At 34.7% G+C, this 23,160-nt stretch overlaps 1 protein-coding gene across 1 annotated transcript; it reads left to right on the top strand.

Moving 5' to 3' along the window:
- The first annotated feature begins 951 nt into the window (after positions 1-951).
- LOC101596020 (60S ribosomal protein L23a-like) lies at positions 952-1,417 on the top strand. The gene is made up of 2 exons (XM_045160063.1): positions 952-1,072; positions 1,248-1,417. The coding sequence occupies exons 1-2, from the start codon at positions 952-954 to the stop codon at positions 1,415-1,417; spliced, it is 291 nt and encodes a 96-aa protein (XP_045015998.1).
- Positions 1,418-23,160: the final 21,743 nt, after the last annotated feature.

Raw genomic sequence — 23,160 nt, 5'->3', positions numbered from 1 at the left:
ACATGGTGTTCCATGCTGCCCATGCTGTCCTTTCCTATTTGAGGCAGAATCTTACTAATCTTGAGGTTGTGCTTTGTTTTTGTTCATTAAAATGAATATCCAGGCAATATGGGGGTCTTTGCTCTATTATGGGACTGAAATTACAGGCATGTGTGGCCATGTCCAACTGTTCACATGAGTACTAGGCATATTCCTCTCAGGCCTCTTGAGGCCCTCATGCTTGCACAGGAAGTGCTCTCAACTGTCTCTCCAGCCTGGATCTTATTATATTCTTGGGGACAGGGTAAAACAAACAAGTGAAAATAATACCATGAGAAAGATAATTTGACTTAAGACAAATGATATTTCCAAATATTTTATTTACTTATGAGAGGGAGAGGAGAGAGAGAGAGAGAGAGAGAGAGAGAGAGAGAGAGAGAGAGAGAGAGAGAGAGAGGGAGGCCCCATGATGCTGCAAATGAAATGGATATTTGTGCCACGTTGTTACTTGGGTACTAGTGAATCAAATGCTAGGTCACTAGGCTTTACAAATAAATGTCTTTAGCCACTCAACCATTTATCAAGCCTGATAAATAACATTTTCAAAAGGAACAGCTTCAATTAGAAAATCATTACAAGCTATAAGTCATGTAATTTCCAATGTTAGTTGTGCTAACAAAAAATAAATGAATGTATATATGGAAAAATAGGATAAATATGGATATAAAACATAGACTATTTTTATTATTGAACATTATAAAAAATCAAGTGTGATCACCCAAATAGCTGATGATACAGGATGAACATGGGAAGAAATCAGTTTGCCATCAGATGTTGACTTCATAATATTAAACTGGAAGTAAGAGTAGAATTAGCCACTTATCTGTGAGAGCCCTTTGTAAAATGAAACTGAAAAAAAAAAAAAAAAGTATGTTTTAGCTTGTGATAAAACATACCAGACTTTTTGCCAAGATGGCACCGAAAGCGAAGAAGGAAGCTCCTGCTCCTCCCAAACCTGAAGCCAAAGTAAAGGCTCTGAAAGCCAAGAAGGCTGCGCTGAAAGGCACCCACAGCCACAAAAAGAAAAAGATCTGCAGGTCACCCACCTTTCAGTGACCCAAGACACTGTGCCTCTGGAGGCAGTCTAAATACCCTGGGAAGAGCGTCCCCAGGAGAAACAAGCTTGACCACTGTGCCATCATCAAGTTCCCCCTGACCACGAGTGGGCCATGAAGTAGAAGACAACACCACCCTGGTGTTCATTGTAGACTTCAAGGCTAACAAGCACCAGATCAAACAGGCTGTGAAGAAACTCTATGACATTGATGTGGCCAAAGTCAACAACCTGGTCAGGCCTTATGGAGAGAAGAAGGCCTATGTTCGGCTGGCTCCCAATTATGATGCTTTGGATGTTGCCAACAAAATTGGGATCATCTAAACTGGATCCAGCTGGTTAATTCTAAATACACCTTTTTTTTTTTTTCACTATATATATAAATACCAGAGACAAATTCCCTAAATTCCATATTACCTGCTCATATAGTATTGAGTAGAAAACTGAGGTCATCAACTTGTGATGCTGTTGAAGTTTAATTGTAGACACAAAAAAGGTTTCTGAGATGCTGAAAGATAAGAGTAGAAAAACATATAATAAAGTTGGAATCAAACGTTATGAATAAAGATTACAGGGTGAATAGTTTTAGAAAGTGAAAATAATTACATCATAATATGGCTCTACTTTAAGGCAAAATAGAAGCATTTCATTGGTTGAAGTAGATACATGTTTAAGAGTATTTACCTGTATGATTTGTACATAGAGTAGGCAAGACAGAGATTTATTGATCTAAGAGAATGAGTGGATGGTCACTTCAGAGGGAATGAAATAAATAACCAAGAGGAATGTAGATGGTATATAGGCAACCCTTAGGTGCCTACTGGAGATTTATAGCTGCTATTTTTAAATGAGACCAGTCAACACACTGTGTCTATATAGTTTATTTCAGCTTCACAGGTGCAAACTCCAAGTAGAATAACCCAGGATGTGTAAGAGATAGGTAATGGGATTGCAAAAAGCAAAAACAAAAGAAAAAAGAAAAGAAAAAGAAATAAAGTGGACATTTCAAGGGTCATTCAAAGGTAGCTGGGCAATAATGATTCACAGTGAGGCTACTCCGAGGACAAATTAAAAAAAGGTTCACTCTAGGGCTGGAGAGATGGCGTAGCGGTTAAGCGCTTGCCTGTGAAGCCTAAGGACCCCGGTTCGAGGCTCGGTTCCCCAGGTCCCACGTTAGCCAGATGCACAAGGGGGCGCACGCGTCTGGAGTTTGTTTGCAGAGGCTGGAAGCCCTGGCGCGCCCATTCTCTCTCTCTCCCTCTATCTGTCTTTCTCTCTGTGTCTGTCTCTCTCAAAGAAATAAATAAATAAATTAATTAATTAAATAAAAAAAGCACATGTCACCACAACTAGCTCATTGTTACATTAAAAAAATATTAAAAAAAAAAGGTTCACTCTAAAAATAAATAAATATTTTTAAAAACTTAAAAAAATAGATACACAGTGAGAGTAAGGTCATAATTACTGAAACAGCAATAAAGTCAGTGGACTGGAGATTACAGTAAGGATAAATAATCCATGAGGTGGGGATTTCTGTAAAAGTAGCAGGGAGAGATAAGTCAGAAATTACACTGTATAAAAGGACCATTATTGTTACATTAAAACTTTATGGGTAAGAGACCTCTTTTAGAAGATGAATTGGCAAGATTTGCAAGGCCATAGAGTAGCATAAAATTTAGATACATTTGCAAGTATCTAGAGCCTCAAAGTTCATGAAGATTGGTGGTAATGATGATGATGACAAGTGTGATGGTTATGACAGTGATGATGCTACTGGTCTGTTGGCCAAAATTTCTGGTAGCAGCTCTCTTACACAGAGATGTAACACACAAAATATTGACAAAATTCTGTCAAAGTTTTACTATGAAAGTGTTCAAGAAAAGAGTTGGTATTGGGCTGGAGAGATGGCTTAGAGGTTAAGCACTTGCCTGTGAAGCCTAAGTACTGCAGTTCAAAGCTCGATTCCCCAGAACCTATGTTAGCTAGATGCACAAGGGGCTGCACACATCTGGAGTTCATTTGCAGTGGCTGGAAGCCCTGACGTGCCCATTCTCTCTGTTTACCTTCCTATTTCTGTATATCTCTCTCTCTCTCTCAAATAAATAAAAATAAAATATTTTTAAAAAAAGAGTTGGTATTGACTGGTGACAGTGTGCTTAAAGAATGAAATGAGAGCAAAGGCAAGGACTTATACAGCCCTTTTTTTCTGGAGTGATCTCTAATGTTGAGAGATAGGTAGAGAGATAGAAAGAGAGAGAGAGAGAATGAGCACTAGGTACCTTGGAATCTATGTAGTTTTAAATTTGTTATTTAAATATAAATAGAGCTTTGTGTGGTATTGTCCTAACTTGTTCTTTAATTTCTTTTTCAACTATAAGAAACTGATCTAAAAGAAATTAGAAGCTCTTGCTCAAGGGTGTTCTTCAAGTGGGCAAGTGAAACCATATTTATTTGACCTTGAGAGTTAAATCATGGCAGGAGAGATAGCTTACAGTTAAGGTACTCACCTGCAAATCCACAGAACCCAGGTTGGATTCCCTAGTACCTACATAACAAGCCATATTGCACAAGGTGGCACATGTGTCTGGAGTTTTTTTTGAAGTAGCTAGAGGCCATGACACACTCATTCTCTCTCTATCTGCTTCTTTCTCTCTCTCTCTCTCAAATAAATAAATACATAAAATATTTTAAAAATAGTCTTTTCTTTTCTGATCATGCCTTTAACCTCACGAATAATGCCTGTAAACAGGTAAACAAAAGGTGGTTGTTATGGGGTAGAGAGGGCTCAATGGTTAAGTATACTTTCTGTTCAAGTGTGAGGACCTAATGGGGCCTAAAACCTCCTGAGTTTGACTATACAGCTCCCACAACAAATATCTAGACTCTTATGTGCCTGATATCCTACACCCTCTAAGAGGAGCTGAAAGAAGGGAATTGCCCGGGATTACAAAAAACAAGTTCTGTTATAAGTAAGAGATTCTTGCTCAAAATGAGAACTTGGAGAAAGAATAATGATGAACAGAACATCCATGTTCTTCTCTGGCCAACACATGTGATTGTCCCTGTCTGCAGGTGACCTCACGGGACATTGCAAGGACACAGATGCATGTAAATACTACCCACATCACACACTACACACACACACACACACACACACACACACACACACGCAGAAAGAGAGAACAAAAAGATATGGTTATTATGTCCTTATTTCCTAGATGCTGAAACTGAGTCAGCTGGTTATTAGTGAATTTCCTAGTCCCCAACTGAACAAATAATCTGATCACACTGGCAAAGACATTCAGCATAAGGTATGGCTTTTAAGATTCTAAATAAACAGATTCTCAAAATGCCTCTTGTTAAAGTGGTTAAAGTGCTGCTTGTTTTTTCTGCATTTGAAAGTCTATGAGTTAATCCTCTAGTTCAAGTAAAAGGCAGGAAACTGTCTACTTGTGAATACTTTTGTCTTCCCACAGAATAGGGAGAAAAGGATAAAATGAAAAGCTCCCACAGACTCCCAGGGTCGTCTGAGCGGCTGAATGTGTTTTATACACTGGAGCATTTTAAGATCTTGAGAGCATTGCAAGTAAATGATTTAACTACTTTCAGCTGTCCTGTAAGATGCTCATAATCACTGATTCTGCTTTCAGATGAGCATAATAAAGCGCTCAATATAGCTCCTTCCACGGCAGCAGGAGTGCTGACTCTTCAGGATGAGATGTGAGATGCTCAGTCACACAGGATATCTTCAATCCAAGCAAAGCAAAAAAAACAAAAAACAAAAAAACAGGAATCCAAGTCTATGCAGCATTGGTCTGGTCTACTGTGTCTTTGGCTTCTGTTTTTGTTGACCTAAAGTACTAAAGCTTTGCAAACTTAGGTATGTTCAGTGAAATTTCTGGTATCATTAATGTAGTTGTTCCTCAGTAATTTTGGAAAAATGCATGATTTTCATCTTGGTGGGTTCTTTTTGAAAGGATCTACAGTCTGTCTCTGATATTCATAGGTTAACTAACATGTTGTATCATCTGAAAATGAAACATCAATTTTTGTCTTGCAAAGATGCTGTGCTGATAGTAAGCACCGCTGGGTCCTTGTTTCACTGTGATTACCAAGTATGCAATCTATAGGGAGATGTCAACAAGCATATAAGGAAATAAGTAACTGTGACAAGCATTAAATCATTTCTCATGGCCAGTAAATGTTGACTTGGCCTTAGAGATGTGAGAAATGTGACTTTTCTTTCCTGAGAATTGCTTTCAATAAACACTATTTTATGGCTAAAGCATTATAAAAGGCACCATAATAAATTTTAAGACAATTAGTTATGAATGAGTAATTGTTTTGAATAAAAATGTAAACTAGGGCTGGAGAGATGGCTTAGCAGATAAGATGCTTGCCTGTGAAGCCTAAGGACCCAAGTTTGAGTCCCCAGATCCCACGTAAAGCCAGATACACAAGGTAGTGCATGCTTCTGGAGTCCGTTTACAGCGGCTGAAGGCTCTGGAGGATCAATTCTCTCTCTATCTGTTTGTATCTGCAGGCCCTCTCTCTTTCTCTCTCTCTTTCTCAAATAAATAAATAAATGAGTAAGAAGATTAACTAAACTAAACAAGTCCCCCAAGCCTGTGTGTGTTTGTGCTCTCCTGTGATCCTAGGACCTGGGGGACTGAAGCAGGAGGATTACCACCAATTGAAGACAAGACTGAGTTATATAACTAGTTCTAGGATGTCTGGGATACATAAAATGACCTGTTCTTTCCTCAAAAGACAATATATAGATAGTAGATAGATAGATAGATAGATAGATGATAGATAGATAGATAGATAGATAGATAGATATCGATATGTGTTTGTGTATGTGTATGCCATGCATGAAATTATTTTAGTTCTTTACGCTAAACCTTTGAAGACCAAAGAAAGGAATTGAATTAGTAGACAGTAAATGATCAGCTATTCTACTGCTCAGAGTCTTATTCCCTACCTCTAGGCACAAAACAATGAGGGACAATGTTACTGGAACAAATGACATTAAATTTTCCAGCAACAAGAATGGATAAAAGAGACATGTATAAGTCATTCCTAGAAGAGCTAAATACCTATTAACAATGGGAATCATGAAAGAAATTTCTCATTCTGACTAAAAATTACTTTGCATAGATATGACAGTATTCATTATTTAAAAACATGCTGCTAATTTATGTTTTTAAATATTGAGTGACCATAACAGTAAAAAAAACACTGAATACGCTTGCCTTTTGTATGTGCATTAGGTACCTATTAAATAATTAAGAGATGACCTATTTAAAATATATAAATACATGAAAATAATTATGTGACTTAATATAAGCCAGTAGTTAACATCATATAAAATTTAAATTTATGCACTTAAATTATAATATGATCAACATTTGAAATTCATCCTTAATTAAAGCTTTAAAACATATAAAATATTATTACCCATTCTCATAATTTTGATCTTATTTCAAAAACCAACATTTCTAACAGAAATTAAAATTTTTGTAGCTAGGCATAGTGGCACACTCCTTTAATCGCAGCACTCTGGAGGCAGAGGTAGTAGGATCACCATGAGTTTGAGGCTATCCTGAGACTACATAGTGAATTCCAGGTCAGCCTGGACTAGAGTGAAACACTACCTCAAAAATCAAACAATAAAAATCGTGATACTTTTTACTAATTTTAATTGTATATTCAACATTTCATATTAGGCATTAGGAGATATATATATATATATATATATGTATATATATATATATATGAATTTACAAAAACTCATTTCTATTTAAATAAATAAACATATTTAATCTGTTTTTAATGATTTGAATTTATCATTTAAATTAATATTGATTTTTTAAAATTCAGATTTTACCTTTCCCTCTGACTTCCTGTTAGAGTCTGACTTAAACTGCAACATCATTTCTACTTTATCTCTTCTATTGAAGTTTCCAAAAATAAATGACACCTTTAGTGACTATGCACAGAATTAAAATATAAATACAACTATTATTGGATAATATTCAAGTAATAGAATTGAATTTTTTAGTAAGCTTGGTGATGTAATGTGGACTTGTGAATCAAAATTACAGACTTTAGAACTTATTTTAAAGTATCTGAAACCACAGATTACAGCCTAGGACATTGATAAGTCAAGTTGGAACTACACAGAAGCCATCTTTCAGCTTGCTGGCTGCCATAGTGCTGAAAACAGCTATAGGAGTGGCTGAGGGGAAAGTCATCAACAATCTGTACAAGCAGTGGACACTGTAAGCATCAAAATAAACCAGCCAATGCAAGATGCATGTACCCAAGGATGCAATAGTGGCACATGTGTTATGGGGGTTGTCAGCTGCTCTCTCAGAGGAGTTCCACTCCTAGGAAGGAATTCATACCTTTTACAAAAAACAAGTCAAAATCCTATAGCTGGGTAGGTTATAAACGTAGAAGGAAGTGCTTTTTACCTAAATGGAAACATAATGTTCATCTGGAACACTTCCAAATATATATGTTTATGCCCTTTGATTTATGTTTTTCTCACTTTTGGTTAGAGAGCCTGTGTTTCATATAATGCAGTGAGTACCAGGAATACTCAAGATGCATTCAAAAGGGACACCAAGATCCAGGGATCATTGCAGGGTTAGTGGTTGATTGAATATGAGTGCTGCTCTCTCTGATAGCCAGAGAACCTTTTATATGGAGATGATGATAGACACCAAAGAGCAGAATATTAAAAAAAAAAATCCCAGCATTAAAGTGATTTCTATCATGGCCTCTAATGTTTAGGGGATATTGTGGAACAGTACTACTTTGCAAATGTGAAACAAATCTAGTCTTTACTTCAGTATGTTTATCCAATCATTGTGGTCATTATGGTTCCTTAGTTGTCATTTAAAATCAGCAAATGCACATCCTATACAATCTTTATCATAAACATATTCTTCTGTATACATAGTTTCATGATAACATGGGCTTTCTTTTTAAATTTTATTTATTTATTTACTTATTTGCATGGGGGAAATGGGAGGGAGATTGAGAGAGAAAGAGAGAGAGAGAATGGGCATGCTAGGGCTTCCAGCCACTGCAAACGACCTCCAGATGCATGTGCCACCTTGTGCATCTGGCTTACATGGGTCCTGGGGAATCGAACCAAGGTCCTTTGGCTTTGCAGGCAAGCGCCTTAACCACTAAGCCATTTCTACAGCCCCAACATGGGCTTTATTTTTATAAATGTACTGTATTTGATTATATTTCTATTATCTTTATGACCATTTCCTCATCTTAAAAGAATATGTATAGTCAATATATCTTTACATATGTAATCATATGTAGAATTTTCCATATACTTATTTAATATGTTGGTTCTGTTTCCCATTATTATATCTTTTAAAACTTTTATTTCTATCACCCTTATTCTCCATAATTTTCTGTATTTCTCAACCACATTTTTTCACTAGTACTGACAGTTCTCTTTTCCTTTCATTATGTTGAGTTCTAATATCTTTCATGAGAAATATGATTCCTCTTTTTAGATATTATTTAAATCATACTCTGGAATTCCTTTTGTAGTTTCAGATGTCCTTTTCTGTTTGTTTATGATATCCTTGCTATATCTTTTGGCTTTATTTTCTCTGTATTTACATTTTCTGAACAGTTTGTGTGTGGAGCCCTTTATAATTTGTGTACACATTTCTTTTGGCAAAATTATACATTAAAGAATCATGTATAGAGTATGCAATGTCTATCCAGACATATATTTTTTCCTCCTTATAAGATGACTCTGTGTGGTTTTTAACTAGTTAAAGTAGAGCCATCATTTGTTTCTCTTCATAAAATTTAAATCATAGCCACAATTTCACAATTAAGTTTAAATCATAGACACCATTGCACAATTAAGTTCACCCCAAGAATATTGGTCCATTAAATGAAATACTGTCAATGCTATATACCACCAAGTTCCATTTGAATTCATAAAATTGCAAATGAAACATATGCCTTACAAGATGGCCTAATTGTTAAAGGTGCTTGCTAACTAAGCTTGATGACCTAGAATTGGTTCACAAGTAGCTATGTGTTCAAAGTGACACATGTGTCTGTAATTTGTTTGCAGCAGCAATGAGTCCCAGGAACACTCATATATGCTCAGTCTCTCTCCCCCTCTTTCTGTGTCTGTCATTTTCTAATAAATGGTAAAAATATTTTTCCTCTTTGTTATTCTCATTACTATCATTAACAACATGTTTCATATGGAAACATCATGTGTTGGTACCACTTTTCCCTCATCCTTGCCCCAATTCTTCTGGGGATCTTCCTTGCTGGGGTTGTCTGTATTCTCTATAGGGTTGTGGCTTATGCACTGTGGGAGTAGCAGACAGTTATTTTTTGAGGGAAAGGGAATGATTCTGGGCATCATGTGACAACCTGTGGCCTTAATAATCTTTCCACCCCCTCTTTCACAAAATTCCCTGAGCTGTGGTGGGTGAGTTTTAAGTCTACTTCAGTGATGAGCTCTTAGGAGCCTCTAGATATCTGCTTTAGTAGGTGTTGAGTATCCTAAGTATCTCCTACACCCTGGTGCTGATTATCAGGTTCACCATGGAAGCAGCACTCTAGCTCATCTCCCTAGTTCCTCTATAGTTTCAACAGTGGCTTGGCTTAAGTGTGAGGGGTAGTTTACCTCCTCAGGTCACACTATGTTCTGAAAAGGATGAACAGATTCTTCAACTGAGAGTCAAGTCAGCACAGTTTAAATGAGATAAGAATTATTAATTTAGGGAGAATTTGATGTCTATTATCCCTATTTCAGCCAAAGACTAATGAGAGCTTGATACTGGAGAGCATAATCTTTGCCTCCATAAGATTCTGATCTGGTTCCCAACTCCTTTACACTGAGTGGATTTTAGCCAATCTGAAAGCTACAGGTTATGCACCATCTCTAGGGCCCTTCTTTTCAGGTGCACCCCCTTACTTCTTTTGAGGGATGTTCATTTTGTATTTAGTTTTATTTGTTTTTCTTTACCTTCCTCTTCCTCTCTCCCCAAGCCCTTCCATACCTATTGTCTGGGCCTTGAGTTGCCTATCAGGATGTCAGCAACTCAAGCAGGTTAGGAACCACAGGTAAGTGAGACCATGTGACATTTGTCTTTCTGTGATTATGTGAGTTCACTGAGTATGATCTTTTCCAAGTCTTTCCATTTTTCTACTAATTTCATTGTATCTTTTTTTCTTACTGCTGAGTAAATTCCATTGTGCAATGTACTGCAAGTCATTATCCATTCATCAAATCATCGATTCCTGGGTTGATTCCATTTCTTAGCTATAATGAGCTGAGCAGGTATAAACGTAGTTCAGCAAATATTTTTGTAGAGATGCATGGAGTATTTAGGATCAATGCCCAGTAAAGGGAATAACTTGGTCTATTGATAGGTCTATGTTCATCTTTTACAGGAAATTCCATATTGATTTCCACAGTGGTTGTACAACTTTACATTCCTACCAATAGTGGATGAGGATTCCTTTTTCCCCACAACCTCATCAACATTTTTTGTTGTTAGATTTTTTTAGTAATTGTCATCCTTACTGGAATAAGGTAGTATCTCATGGTTGTTTTAATTTGCATTTTCCTAATGGTTAAGGATGTAGAACATTTTTCTTAAGTGTGTGTTAGCCATTGTATTTCTTTGTCAGAGAACTCCCTATTCAGTTCTCAGCCTCATTTTTGCAATGGGTTGTTTGATTTTTTATTGATTAGGTTTTTGAGTTCTAGATTCTAGATATGAAGCTTCTGTCAGTGATATACCTGAAGAAAATTTTCTCCCATTCAGTGGGTAATGTATTGTCTTTGCTTATTATAAATGGGAAAAAATCTTTAACAGCTATATCACTAGTAAAAATATTTTTTTAGAAAATCATCCATTATGTGTTAAGATTTTATGTGTATATTTATGATAATTAAATTCAGTTTCTCCTTACACATGTTGAAGAAATTATCAATATAATATCCTTTTTGAAAATAGGAATATTGAAGCTAGAGGATTAAGTAACTATCCCAATAAAATCCAGGTAATATGATTGCTCTAAAGTGACTTAATAAGATATAGAATATTAAAGGTAAAGAAATGGAATTTGAAATCTTAACAAAAAATTAATTTGGGGGGCTAGAGAAATAGCTTAGTGGTTAAAGCACTTGCCTGCAAAGCCAAAGGACCCAGGTTCAATTTCCTAGGACCCATGTAAGCCAGTTGCACAAAGGGGCACACACATCTGGAGTTCATTTGCAGTGGCTGAAGCCCTGGCATGCCCATACTCTGTCTCTGTCTCTGTCTCTGTCTCTGTCTCTGTCTCTCTCTCTCTCTCTCTCTCTGCCTATTTCTATCTCTCTCTCAAATAAATAAAAGAAAGAAATAAGATATTGAAAAGTAACAATTAAAAAAAATTTAAAGTCACAAACAAAAATTTACTTTATCCATAGCACCATGGTAGGTTCATGTAGTATAAATTTAAATCTTACTACCTTAATTAAAATGATATGTAGATGTTCAAATGAATTTTATTATAAAACTTAAAATATACAAATAGTAAGAAATATTCCAATATAGTATTATGTCAAATGAAACATTCAATTCTAATCTTCCTGACCACAGAAGTCATGTGAGATATTATGTCTCAAATTTACATATGCCAGGTCTTGATCACTTTAAATATATGTATGATAACTTTAAATACCTGCATATTTTGTTAATGAAATTATGTTATACCATAGTATATATAAGTAAAATAGAAAATGAAAGTCAATGATTTGTTGTTGCTAATTTGGAAAAATATTTGATCATAGCATTCATAAAACTGCTAATGTTTTCAGAGATTTATAACTTTCTTAAAGAAAATTGATACTTTTGTAAATATTAGCAGTTAGCAAAATTTTATAAAATATACGTTTAAGGCCTATTTGCCTCATAAAAAAGAGTGACGTTAACATATTGTCTAATTCAAAAGAAAAATTAATAAAGCTCATGAAAAGTGTATTTAAAATCATTTCTTAAAAACAATTTCCAGGCTGGAGAGATGGCTTAGGGCTAAGGCACTTGCCTTCAAAGACAAAGGACCCAAGTTCAATTCCCGAGGACCCACGTAAGCCAGATGTACAAGGTAGTACTTGCATCTGGAGTTCATTTGCAATGGATGAAGGCCCTGCCATGTCCATTCTCTCTAAATGTCTGCCTCTATCTCTCTCAAATATATAAACAATTTTTTTAATTCCTTGGAAATCATGTTTTAATGAGTTAAAAAGATTTAGCCAAATTCACACATATAATTTAAACTATTTTTTACAGATTACTTATGTTCTTTTTTACATCCTTGTCTTTATATTTGTAAGGGTTTCACTTATTAGGAATTGTAAGAATTATATGCCTTGCATCCATCTTCCCTCTATTAGCTGCATTTAAGAAGTATGTCATTTCATAAATGTATATGTGGTAGGTGTGTTTGTATTCATCCTGATTTTGTTGTCTTTTTACTCATCTATTTCACACTTTCTCCAATTTCCCCTTCAATCCTTCTGTATTTTCTTTCTCTTCCATTCTCTTTATATCTCTTCTATGCCTCTTCCTTCCCTCACTTCCTTCCTTAGTTTCTTTTCTTTTACATGGTCCCAATGAGGGAAAATAATTCTTCTTTCAATACTTGTTTTAGGTTTCAGCCTTTGTCTTTTTAGCTAATCAGAACAACAAATTATGAAGATTTGTACTGGCAGCAGTAAAAACAAGTGAAGTTCTCTTTATTGAGTTTTACTGATATACACACATAAACATCAATTATCAATGTTTAAAAATAACTCATTATTAGAATATTTATACTCCAGTGCTATCGAACAGATGAAATTTGTAGTGAAATGTCAGAATTGTGAAGTGTACTATGTATGAAAGATTAAATTTAGGGGCCTGGCACTCTGGGCTTTCTGGATTCTTTTCATAGTTCCTCTATTGGCTCCCTTGTGACCTTCAACAAATGAAGCTCAGTGGAGCTGACTGTAAAACGAGGACAGACATAGTGACCTGTCTTCCAGGAGTGTTATAAGACTAAATAAATCAGAGCCTACAAAGTTCTTTAAGGTTCTCAGATAAATGTGCTATATAAGGGTGAAATGTCAGAGAAGAAAAACTGCTTACACCTTTTATACATCAGTTATTACCAAATGGAAGCTACAAAACAGGATCCCCTGTACCTTCATAAAACCATTCTCATTTTTTGATACAGCACTTAGTTTACCTTAAAACAGTATCTTTTAATAGAATGTGTTAACCTTGGGAAACTATTCTTACCTCTAGTATTCAATAAAACTATGTTGCATCATTATCTCTGATAACCAACATGAATAGGCCCCTTTCAAGTTAATTATATATTAATAAATGTATTTTATACATTTGCATGTTGTAATGTCTTTGCTTGCTCCATATATGCTATGTGGAGTTGATTAACCTCTATGCCATCTTTGCTAAATCAATATATAAGGTAGTTGGTGGGGTATTTTAAATCATCCAGATTCAGAGTTGAAAATTAATTTTGCTTAGTTTTTTTTATAACATATACTGATTAAACTTAAGCAGCTAAGCATCATAGACATTTAACTTCAATGTTGTGTCCTCCCCTATCAGAGCAAAATTGGGCATTTTCCTATACACAATGGGGGGGGGGGAAGCAATTACTATCAATCAGTGACTAAGCAACAGATTGGAGTATTTAGAAAGACTCATTCATACACAGATTTGCAGCAGTGTTCAGCTCCTCTGATTAGATTCCATAGATTTTAAATTGTAGCTAATTAGGCTGTCATAGGTTCATTAATGGCTCTACTGATTCAGCACTCCCTCACCTGCATGCGTATTAAAGCTCATTAGCTCCCTTGTCTAAAATACCACCTGCATTAATTGCTGCCTGTGCACCAGGACTCTTCAGAAGGCTCTTCTGACAATGATTCTACCTGCTCGTAGTGCCCCATGCCCCTGAAAGCTCTTTAGACGTGCTCCCATATAAAGTTCATGACACTGCACATGTGGTGAGACTGCAGCTGCTGTAAGTGCAGCCAAGCCTGTTTTATGCTTATCAGCAGGATATAAATAATTAGTGATGCCTGTGCTGTAGGGCTTCACACAAGGCCAGTTGCATCCTATCCCAAGCTTTTCTTAAATCATCCCTTCCACAAATTAATCTCCCATGTCATCTTTCCTTTGATTGTTGATTCTTTAAGTAGCTTCCACACAATGCTAAAAACACACCAGCTTTCTTTGAGTTCATGGCTTCTGCTGGAGTGTGAGTGAAAACTCTTTGTAGGGGTACAGAACCCATCACAGATCCTAGCTGCCTGAGTATGTTACCAGCACAAGTATGTAAAGCCATGTGTTGGTATAGTTTTCATTTCTAAAAGAAAAATACTACTTTTTAAGTCTCATGTTTTACTTTTATCTTTGCTATTCTCAGAGAAACATAATCTGTGGCCAAAGGATGTTAGGTTCAGAAATCATGAGAAATCCAGCTACTCATGTTAAGAAAGTCCTATTAAAAATGAACTAGGGTGCTGGAGAGATGGATTGATGGTTAAAGATGTTTTCTTACAGAGTTTTTTGTCTGGTTTAGATTCTGCAGCACCTACATAAAGCGAGATGCACAAAGTGACGGATGTATCTGGAGTTCAGTTGAAGTGGCAGAAGGCCCTCACATGCACACACACACACACACACACACACAGAGAGAGAGAGAGAGAGAGAGAGAGAGAGTCTCTCTGCATCTTCTCTCTGTATCAAATAAATATATTAATAAACATTTTTAAATAATAGGATAAAATTATAATGGTTTTGAAGTTGGCTGATAGAATAACTCTTCATTTCAAGATCTTTCTCCTTAATGCTAAGAATTTTTAAAAAGGCTACTACTAATTACCATTCATGTTTTCCAGAAGTACACCTAGCTTTCACATTTATAATTGTTATGATCTTTTGATTTGAGTGGTTTAAGGAAGAAGAGTAAAGAAAAATCTTTCTATACATGTAAGTTTGTTCCTAGTATTTTGTATTTATATTTATATATTATTAAAATATTTCAATTTTTGCTTAATTTTAAAATATATATTAAAAATAATAAGATTTTACATATCATGTATATATAAAATTGTTTCTTCTTTAAATTATTACAGATGAGTAACTTAAGAAAATTCATCTTTAGAAAATAAAATATAATTAGGACAAAATAGAAAAAATAAAATAAAAAGTACATTAACACTATGTACATTAGGTCACACAGAATCCATGTATGCATGGCATGTTAATTTCCTCCCAAGATTTAAAAATAATATAATTTTAATAAAATGCCTGATATACAGTAAGAAAATTATATGAAATTTCTTTGTATTTGCAAGTTTCTATAGAATAAAGATATATTGATCTACATTATATGCCCACGGTAATATTATTTCATTGAAACAAGTCAGTTCATTAATACATGTCTGTTGGTTAAAGCAATTGTAATTCAATAGAATGTAATACCTATCAGTAATACCAAATGCCTCAGTGAACTCTTTTCTGTGGGAGTCATGTTTTAGTATTTCATTAAGCACAGGAATCAGAATCAAGTGGAACATCCAAAGGGAGAGGATCTTACTAAGTTCCTAGTTAAAAACAAGTAAAATCATGTCTCCAGGTTTGAAATATATACTACATCTAGATTGTGAGAAAAATAACAATGTCTTAAAGAGAAGAGATAATTTATTGAATGTAGTTATATCTGTAACAGGTATGGTAGCAAAATTCCTAATTAGAGTTTTAAGATTTTACTTCATTTTTACCCAAACCCTGTTTTAGAAGATCACAGATACTAATTGCTTTGTAACTATTCCATCCTTTTTCATAAGAGGTAGTTCTCCTTCAATAACACTGATAGAAAAGGGTCATTTAGAGCACAAATCTACAATTTTACAAGTAATTAAACTGTTTGGTCACAAGAAAATGACTTTGGTGATCCAATTTTTTGAAAAACAATATAAATTTTAGAATTTGAAATTCACTGCTGAATTGAATTCTCAACCAGTTTAAAAAAAAGTGAACTGATGCCTCTTGTTTCCAATATATGAGCTCTTAAATGATCTGACAAACATAAGTAAAATTATATTGATCTTGTTCTTGCATTTTGCAGAATAATGTCTAGAAGAAAAGATAGAGCAGGCATAGGGGAGCTTCTGCTTATAACAACACCATGGAGGAATCAGGTGAGCAAGTCCTCAGTACCCATTGGCCTCAAGTTCTGCTGATATCCCCAGTGCCAATCGCAAGAGGACAGCACCCTGTGGTGGCATTGTTATCACTTCAGGACTTCACTCAAAGTCCTGTGATATTTCTTATTGAGTCTTTTCTAAACTTTGTTAATACTAATAGAAATTGTGCCTTCACAAAAACCACTTCAACAATAGTATGAATATAGCTTGTTTTCTCATGAATAAAATATGAATGATGCTAATAAACTAAGTTGACTACATTTAATTAAACTTTTTGTTTTGTTTTGTTTTGTTTTTTGAGGTAGGGTCTCACTCTAAGCCCAGGCTGACCTGGAATTCACTATGGAGTCTCAGGGTGGCCTCAAATTTATGGCATTCCTCCTACCTCTGCCTCCCTAGTGCTGGGATTAAAGGCGTGCACCACCACGCCCAGCATAATTAATCTTTATTATATTATTTCCTTCTATTTTGTTAGTTAGTCCCTTTCTTTTTGTGTTTTTTTTTTTTTTTGTTGTTGTTGTTCGAGGTAGGGTCTCACTCTAGCCCAGGCTGACCTGGAATTCACTATGGAGTCTCAGGGTGGCCTCGAACTCATGGCAATCCTCCTACCTCTACCTCCCAAGTGCTGAGATTAAAGGTGTGCGCCACCACGCCCGGCTAGTCCCTTTCTTTTATCCTGATAATCTGGAGGTTACTTCTATGCACCGTCACCCAAAATATGTTTATTTAATCATATTTTCCCTAATACAGTATAGAAAAATTCTCACTGGATTTCAGCTATTTGGGGTTGGACTCTTCATTAAGCATATATGAAGGGGGCTGGTTAAATGTACCTCAGTGTTCACAGTAATACTTTTTGTTTGTTGGTTGTTTGGTTGGTTTATTTGTTTTGTTTTTGCTTTTGTTTTTCGAGGTAGGGTCTCACTCTAGCCAAGCCTGAGCTGGAATTCACTATATAATCTTAGGGTGGCCTTGAACTCGTGACAATCCACCTACCTCTGCCTCCCAAGTGCTGGGATTAAAGGTGTGCACCACCATGCCCAGCTTGTTTGTTTGTTTTTTGAGGTATGGTCTCAATCCAGCTCAGGCTGACACTGAATTCACTGTGTCATCTCAGGTTGGCCTCAACTCACAGCAATCCTCCTACCTTGGTTTCCCAAACTCTCCCTCCTGCTTATCCTGTTATCTCATTTACTTCTATGAAGCTTACTCCTTTTATTGTTAAGAGAGTTACTAAAGTATGGAGAGATTGTTCAGTTGTTAAGGTGCATGCCTGCAAAACTGAATGACCTGAGTACAATTCCCCAGTACCACATAAAGCCAGATGCACAAAGTGGTGCATGCATCTGGAGTTCATTTCAAGTGGCTGGAGGCCCTAGTGCACACATTCTGTCTATGTCTCTTTCTCTTTCTCTGCTGGCAAATAAATAAATAAAATATTTATTTTAAAAGTTATCATCAGTCTTATTGCCTAACATGAATAATTTAAAATGTAAATTTATTGTAAATACCTTTTTAACTGTATCCAAATCATACTTTTATCCTAAGTACAGTTTTTAGTTTGCAGTATAGTACATTTGAAAATAGTGAGCATTTTGGTATTTATTTGAATATGAATTTTATGAAGTATATTATTGTAGATATTATGTATCATTTATAAATTATGTGAATGAATTATATAAACCATCCATTTTCAAATATATGCATTTGAAAATTATACTTCTTATTTTATGTTCATTTTAACCAAATTTTGTTATAAGCAGAGAAGATGGTAGAACAGGTATTTATTAAAGCTATTTTTTCTCTGAGTTCCATTTTTGTGTTATTTCTAAAGTTGCCTTTAATTTACTAATCTGAAATACCTATTCTTTCATTAATCCTGCCTACTCTATTTTTATCTTGTGTATTCCAGTCCTCATCTCTAGAGGCTTTGATTGGAAGTATTTTTACACATAGCATGTATTTGTTGAACTTTCTGAACATTTGTAATACAGCTGCAATAACAACTTTGACACCCTTTGATATGTTAATTCTAACGTCTCTTTCATAAAAGCCCCACATCATAGGAAGTTTGTCTTTTTTATCTTCATTCATATATTTTATCTCTTTGCATGCTAGAAATACTTTATTGAATTTCAGACACAAATTTTATGCTTTTGGTGGAATATATACATTCTTCTAGAAGTAAAACAACATTAAGCATTTGGAAATTTGTATTTTTATTTTTCAGCCTTGTTTAAACATGAAACATGCCATACTTAGTTAAGGTGTAATTATTCCTTAATATGCACACCTAAGGTTCTTTGTACCACCTACACACTGTTTCATGGGTTATGTGTTTCTTGTGAAGCTGGTGGAAGCAGAAAATGATTGTGTAGTGTGTCTTCTACTACTCTCCTTTCTCACCTTTTCAAGATGATTCTTTCTTCCTGCTTAAATACTTCCCTCACAGAAACATGGTGATCTATACTTGGCAGTTACTTGAGAAAGATTACTTTAGATATCTTCCCATTCCATAAGACTTCTTACCTCTCCAGAAGGCTCACATGTAAATGCAAATCCCCTGGGATATTCGCTACATTTCCAAAGGTCATAGTTCATCAGATGGGGTCTTTGATGAACACTTTTGTGTTTGTCTAATGGCTGCACATTTGTTCCAGGTAGTAACTGAGATAGTAATAGCTTAACTTGTTTCTCACATCTTGGGCTTACTCCCCTTTATTGCATAATGTCAAGCATATTAAAGGCCACTTTTCCACATAGGAATCTGTTCTGGAGTAGTTTTCATTTAAAAGAGTAATTTAGTGTCTGTTTATTCATTATAGGTAGAAGTATGCAAATAATAAATGATGTTTGAAATGATGATGACTGAGAAAGTATGGAATAGTCGATTGTCTTCTTTGTGTGTTTTCTTTCAAAATACCAACTCAAAATTAGTTAAAAACAGCTATTTATATTTTGGTAGCCTCTATGTCAGTAACATTGACTCCCTTATAATTGAAATGACTCATGGGTGAAAACAGAAAACAAAACAAAATCTGTTTTATTCTGTCATGCCTTCTCTCATGTTGTCTCATGCTTATAGTAACAGGAATATAAATAAATATTAATTACATACATAAACAAAATAGAATGATTCCAAACATCAAATGATAATAAAGTTGAGCCATACAAAGGAAGAAATAACAAAATCTTATTTAGCAAATATTTGCTCAAAATTTTAGTCATGTTCTGACAAAAGTTAGTATTTCTCTTTAGAGTTTAGGATTTTACAGGTTTCAGTATCTTAAAATTAATTATAATGAGTATTATTTCCCATAATAAATATCTCCAGGTATTTACTATAAGAGTTGTGTTGCTACCTTTCTGTGGCCTGTCTGAAATAAACTGAGCACAGGAAAAGTCACAAGGAAAAAATAAATAAATAAAAGCCTTACAATGATGCTGAAAGTACTTTCTTAAGTATTTTCTTTTCTTTCCAATCACCAAATAGCTACGAAAATAAATGCAATTACACATGCAACCAACAACATCTGAAGATTATAAAGCTTCAACTTTTACCCAAGATATAAATGAACAATGCACAAGGTCAAGGTGCTAGCTTTCTGGTTATATCTGGATCATTGCAAGAGATATCTCATACCAGCATCACTCCACACCAGCCACTTCCCTTCCAGAATAAGAGTTTAAAACCTCCTTTAGTTTCAGAATTTAGAGGGAAAAAAAGCACTGAATCTTTTAGCATCTGAGATTAATTTCAACATTGTGATTTAATTAGAGATTTTAACGACCATTTACATGCCATTGAGTGCATTAGCCACTAGGGATGACGTTGCTAGTAATATTGCTAGTAATTATGTTAAATGGATATTATAACTATGTTACTAATAGATTGAATGATATGACATTTATTAAGAGAACATTGATAGCTTCTTGTATTTTGCCCAAAACAACCAATCAGAAAGCTCATGGATTAAGGACAAAAATGGCATTTTTACATGCTGAATGAACATATGATGATAAGTATAATAAGAACTAATATTAAATGCAAAGATACCTCAAAGGATTAACTGTGTTGTAAAATACTCACAAGGAAGGATGTTTTCATAGAAGAAACACAAGAAATAGAAGTAGTACAGTAATTATGAATATGACCAACAGAAAACTTGAGCATTATATAGTGGTATTCTAAGGCTTGTGTGGATAAAAACACATGTTTTCTGTTATGGAAATAAGAATAGAAAAGGTAAATAGGCAGGGCAAAGAAATGTAAGAAATTTCAGTCATTTGAATTCATCAGTCAAGATATACAACCCTCAATCACAAAATGTATCCCCTCTCTATGAAATGCACACCATAGAGATTTATAGTGCCTAGTCTCTAGAATGCCCTGGGTCAGAAAAGCCATGTTTCAGGTACAACTACGTGTTAAAGGCAGCTTCCTTTTACTTACTGAATTCATGCTGACATACTAAATTCTGGTGGTATTTTTATATTTCACAATGTTATTTTATCACTCATGGAAAGATTGATTTTTATCATTATGTTGATTTCAACTGGAAAATTAATATGTACACATGCATGCATTCACAAATGTTTATGACTTTATCTAAACTGTTCAATCCCTATTCTTTATTGAATGATAAGCTATTAAATTAGAAATATTGGCTCATTCTCTAACATGTAAGTTTAACTAGAAATCTTAATGTATTAGTTTATTGTATGAGCATTGTACTACACTGCAGGGTTAGCCCTAGAATATATGCTCAGCATATACGCATTTGATCATTTTTTATCACTCATGATTACATTGAAGAAAATGTTGAGATGGCAGTAGCTTCTAAAGATATGGCCCTCTGTGCCAATGTGCATTTTGCAAGGGAAAGGGATTTGGTTTTATTAATCTGATTAGTATAAGCTGTATTAAAAATTTAGAGCTCAAATTTAAAATGACTACTGTTGTTAGGCTAAACCACATAGGATCCTACTAGCAGCAACTGGAATAATGCACTTTACTGTCAAAACATTCAGTTTATGACTCCTTAGTGGCTCTTTATCCCTTTAGGAAAACACCTAAGCAAGCAAGCATTTAGTAAGATTGAGTTGGTATTTGAGTGCTGTGGCTTTAAAATAACTTATATTACTTCAATCAATTTATTGTAACCTGTATTTCATCACATGCATATTCACTAAAGTATACATTTGTGACTCCAGATGCTCTAATGACAAAGTATTTTTAGAGATAAATGCTCAAATATAATTCATTATACTATATGAATGATGAAAATCATTGCTTGCTTTGCATGCTATCTCTATTTCCTTTAGTTAATACATTAGAAAAATACTTCAAAAACTCAATAACTTTTTGTATTGAAACATTTTAAAAAGTTCACATATAAGAACTCACCTGTTACAGCTTCTGAGATTGAGCAAATATATCTTTTACAAATTTATTTAACTTGTATTTTAAGCTCAATGAAATAGATTTGTTTAGATTTTAAAAACAAATTAACTACATCAAATAAATATACTGAAAATTAACAGAATAACAATCGAGTCACAAAAATGCATTACTTGCCAGGCGTGATGGTGCAGACCTTTAATCTTAGTACTTTGGAGGCAGAGGTAGGAGGATTGCCAAGAGTTTGAGGACACCCTGAGACTATGTAGTGAATTCCAGGTCAGCCTAAGCTAGAGAGAGACAAAAGAAGAATTCCTTTGCATTACAATTACTATCATTTTTTTCATAGTAATCATGACCAAAGTTGTCACTAGATACCTACTACAATCACTTGCTTTTCAAATTTTTAATATTCTTCCCACCTTGAAAATTGGTAATATTCCTTATGTCATTGTTTATTAATATTCTCATCATTAAAATAAGGATAATATAACTTCATCTTCCCATCTCATAGTTAAATGAAATAATTGTATAGAAGACATAACTGGTAGAACAGACAAAATCTTATAACCTAAAGTAACAAGTCAAATGTAAACTATAATATCACAATGGCATATTTATCAGCCATGAAATCTCTTACTTGGTTACAGATAGTAATAATCATAAACTGTATTTTTTTTTTCTATTATATTTATTTATTTGAGAGAGAAAGAGGAAGAGAAGGAGAGGGGGAGAGAGAATGAATGGGTGTTCTGGGATCTCTAGCCATTGTAAGAGAGCTCCAGAAGCATGTGCCACTTGGTGCATCTGATTTAAGTGGGTACTGGGGAATGGAACCTGGGTCCTTTGGTTTGCAGGCAAGTGCCTTTACTGCTAAGCCATCTCTTATGTTCACCATTCCTCTGAACTTGATTTTTTTTTTAATGTCACTTACAGTCTACTCTTTTTGGTTTTTCAGGGAATAAGTTATAAATTGACAATATAACAGTGACCAGTACAATTCCTACTCATGGAGAATTTGGTATGAGCTCTAGTTGATAAAGTAATTCCCCAAATAGTTATGGTTAACAATTCTGAAGCAAGAATCTCTGTAAAGGGAATTTGAACAATGAAATCTCAGCAATCAGCCAGCTGAGGGTTCTTTTGCTCTCCTGGATAGAATCCTTGGTGGTCAAGGAAATGGTCTGTAATCGTTGGCCTTCAGCAAGTTTTCTTTCTTTACCAGGATGGCAGTAGTGAACAGAGGCAGTAAGCAAGTAGAAAAAGCAGCATGTGCACAAAGTAAGAAATCAAAAAATCACTCCCATTCACAATTGCATCAAAGAAAATAAAGTACCTTGGAATAAATCTAACCAAGGAAGTAAAGAATCTCTACAGTGAAAACTA

This window comes from Jaculus jaculus, chromosome 10, assembly GCF_020740685.1.
Source record: "Jaculus jaculus isolate mJacJac1 chromosome 10, mJacJac1.mat.Y.cur, whole genome shotgun sequence".
Taxonomy (NCBI): domain Eukaryota; kingdom Metazoa; phylum Chordata; class Mammalia; order Rodentia; family Dipodidae; genus Jaculus; species Jaculus jaculus.
This window is presented reverse-complemented; position numbering and strand designations above follow the sequence as displayed.

Bases quoted from the DNA above. Each gene is read 5' to 3' on its own strand.
- LOC101596020 (XM_045160063.1), top strand. From the start codon at position 952: ATGGCACCGAAAGCGAAGAAGGAAGCTCCTGCTCCTCCCAAACCTGAA. The intron at 1,073-1,247 runs GCAGGTCACCCA...TGTTCATTGTAG, and splicing joins CCACAAAAAGAAAAAGATCT to ACTTCAAGGCTAACAAGCAC.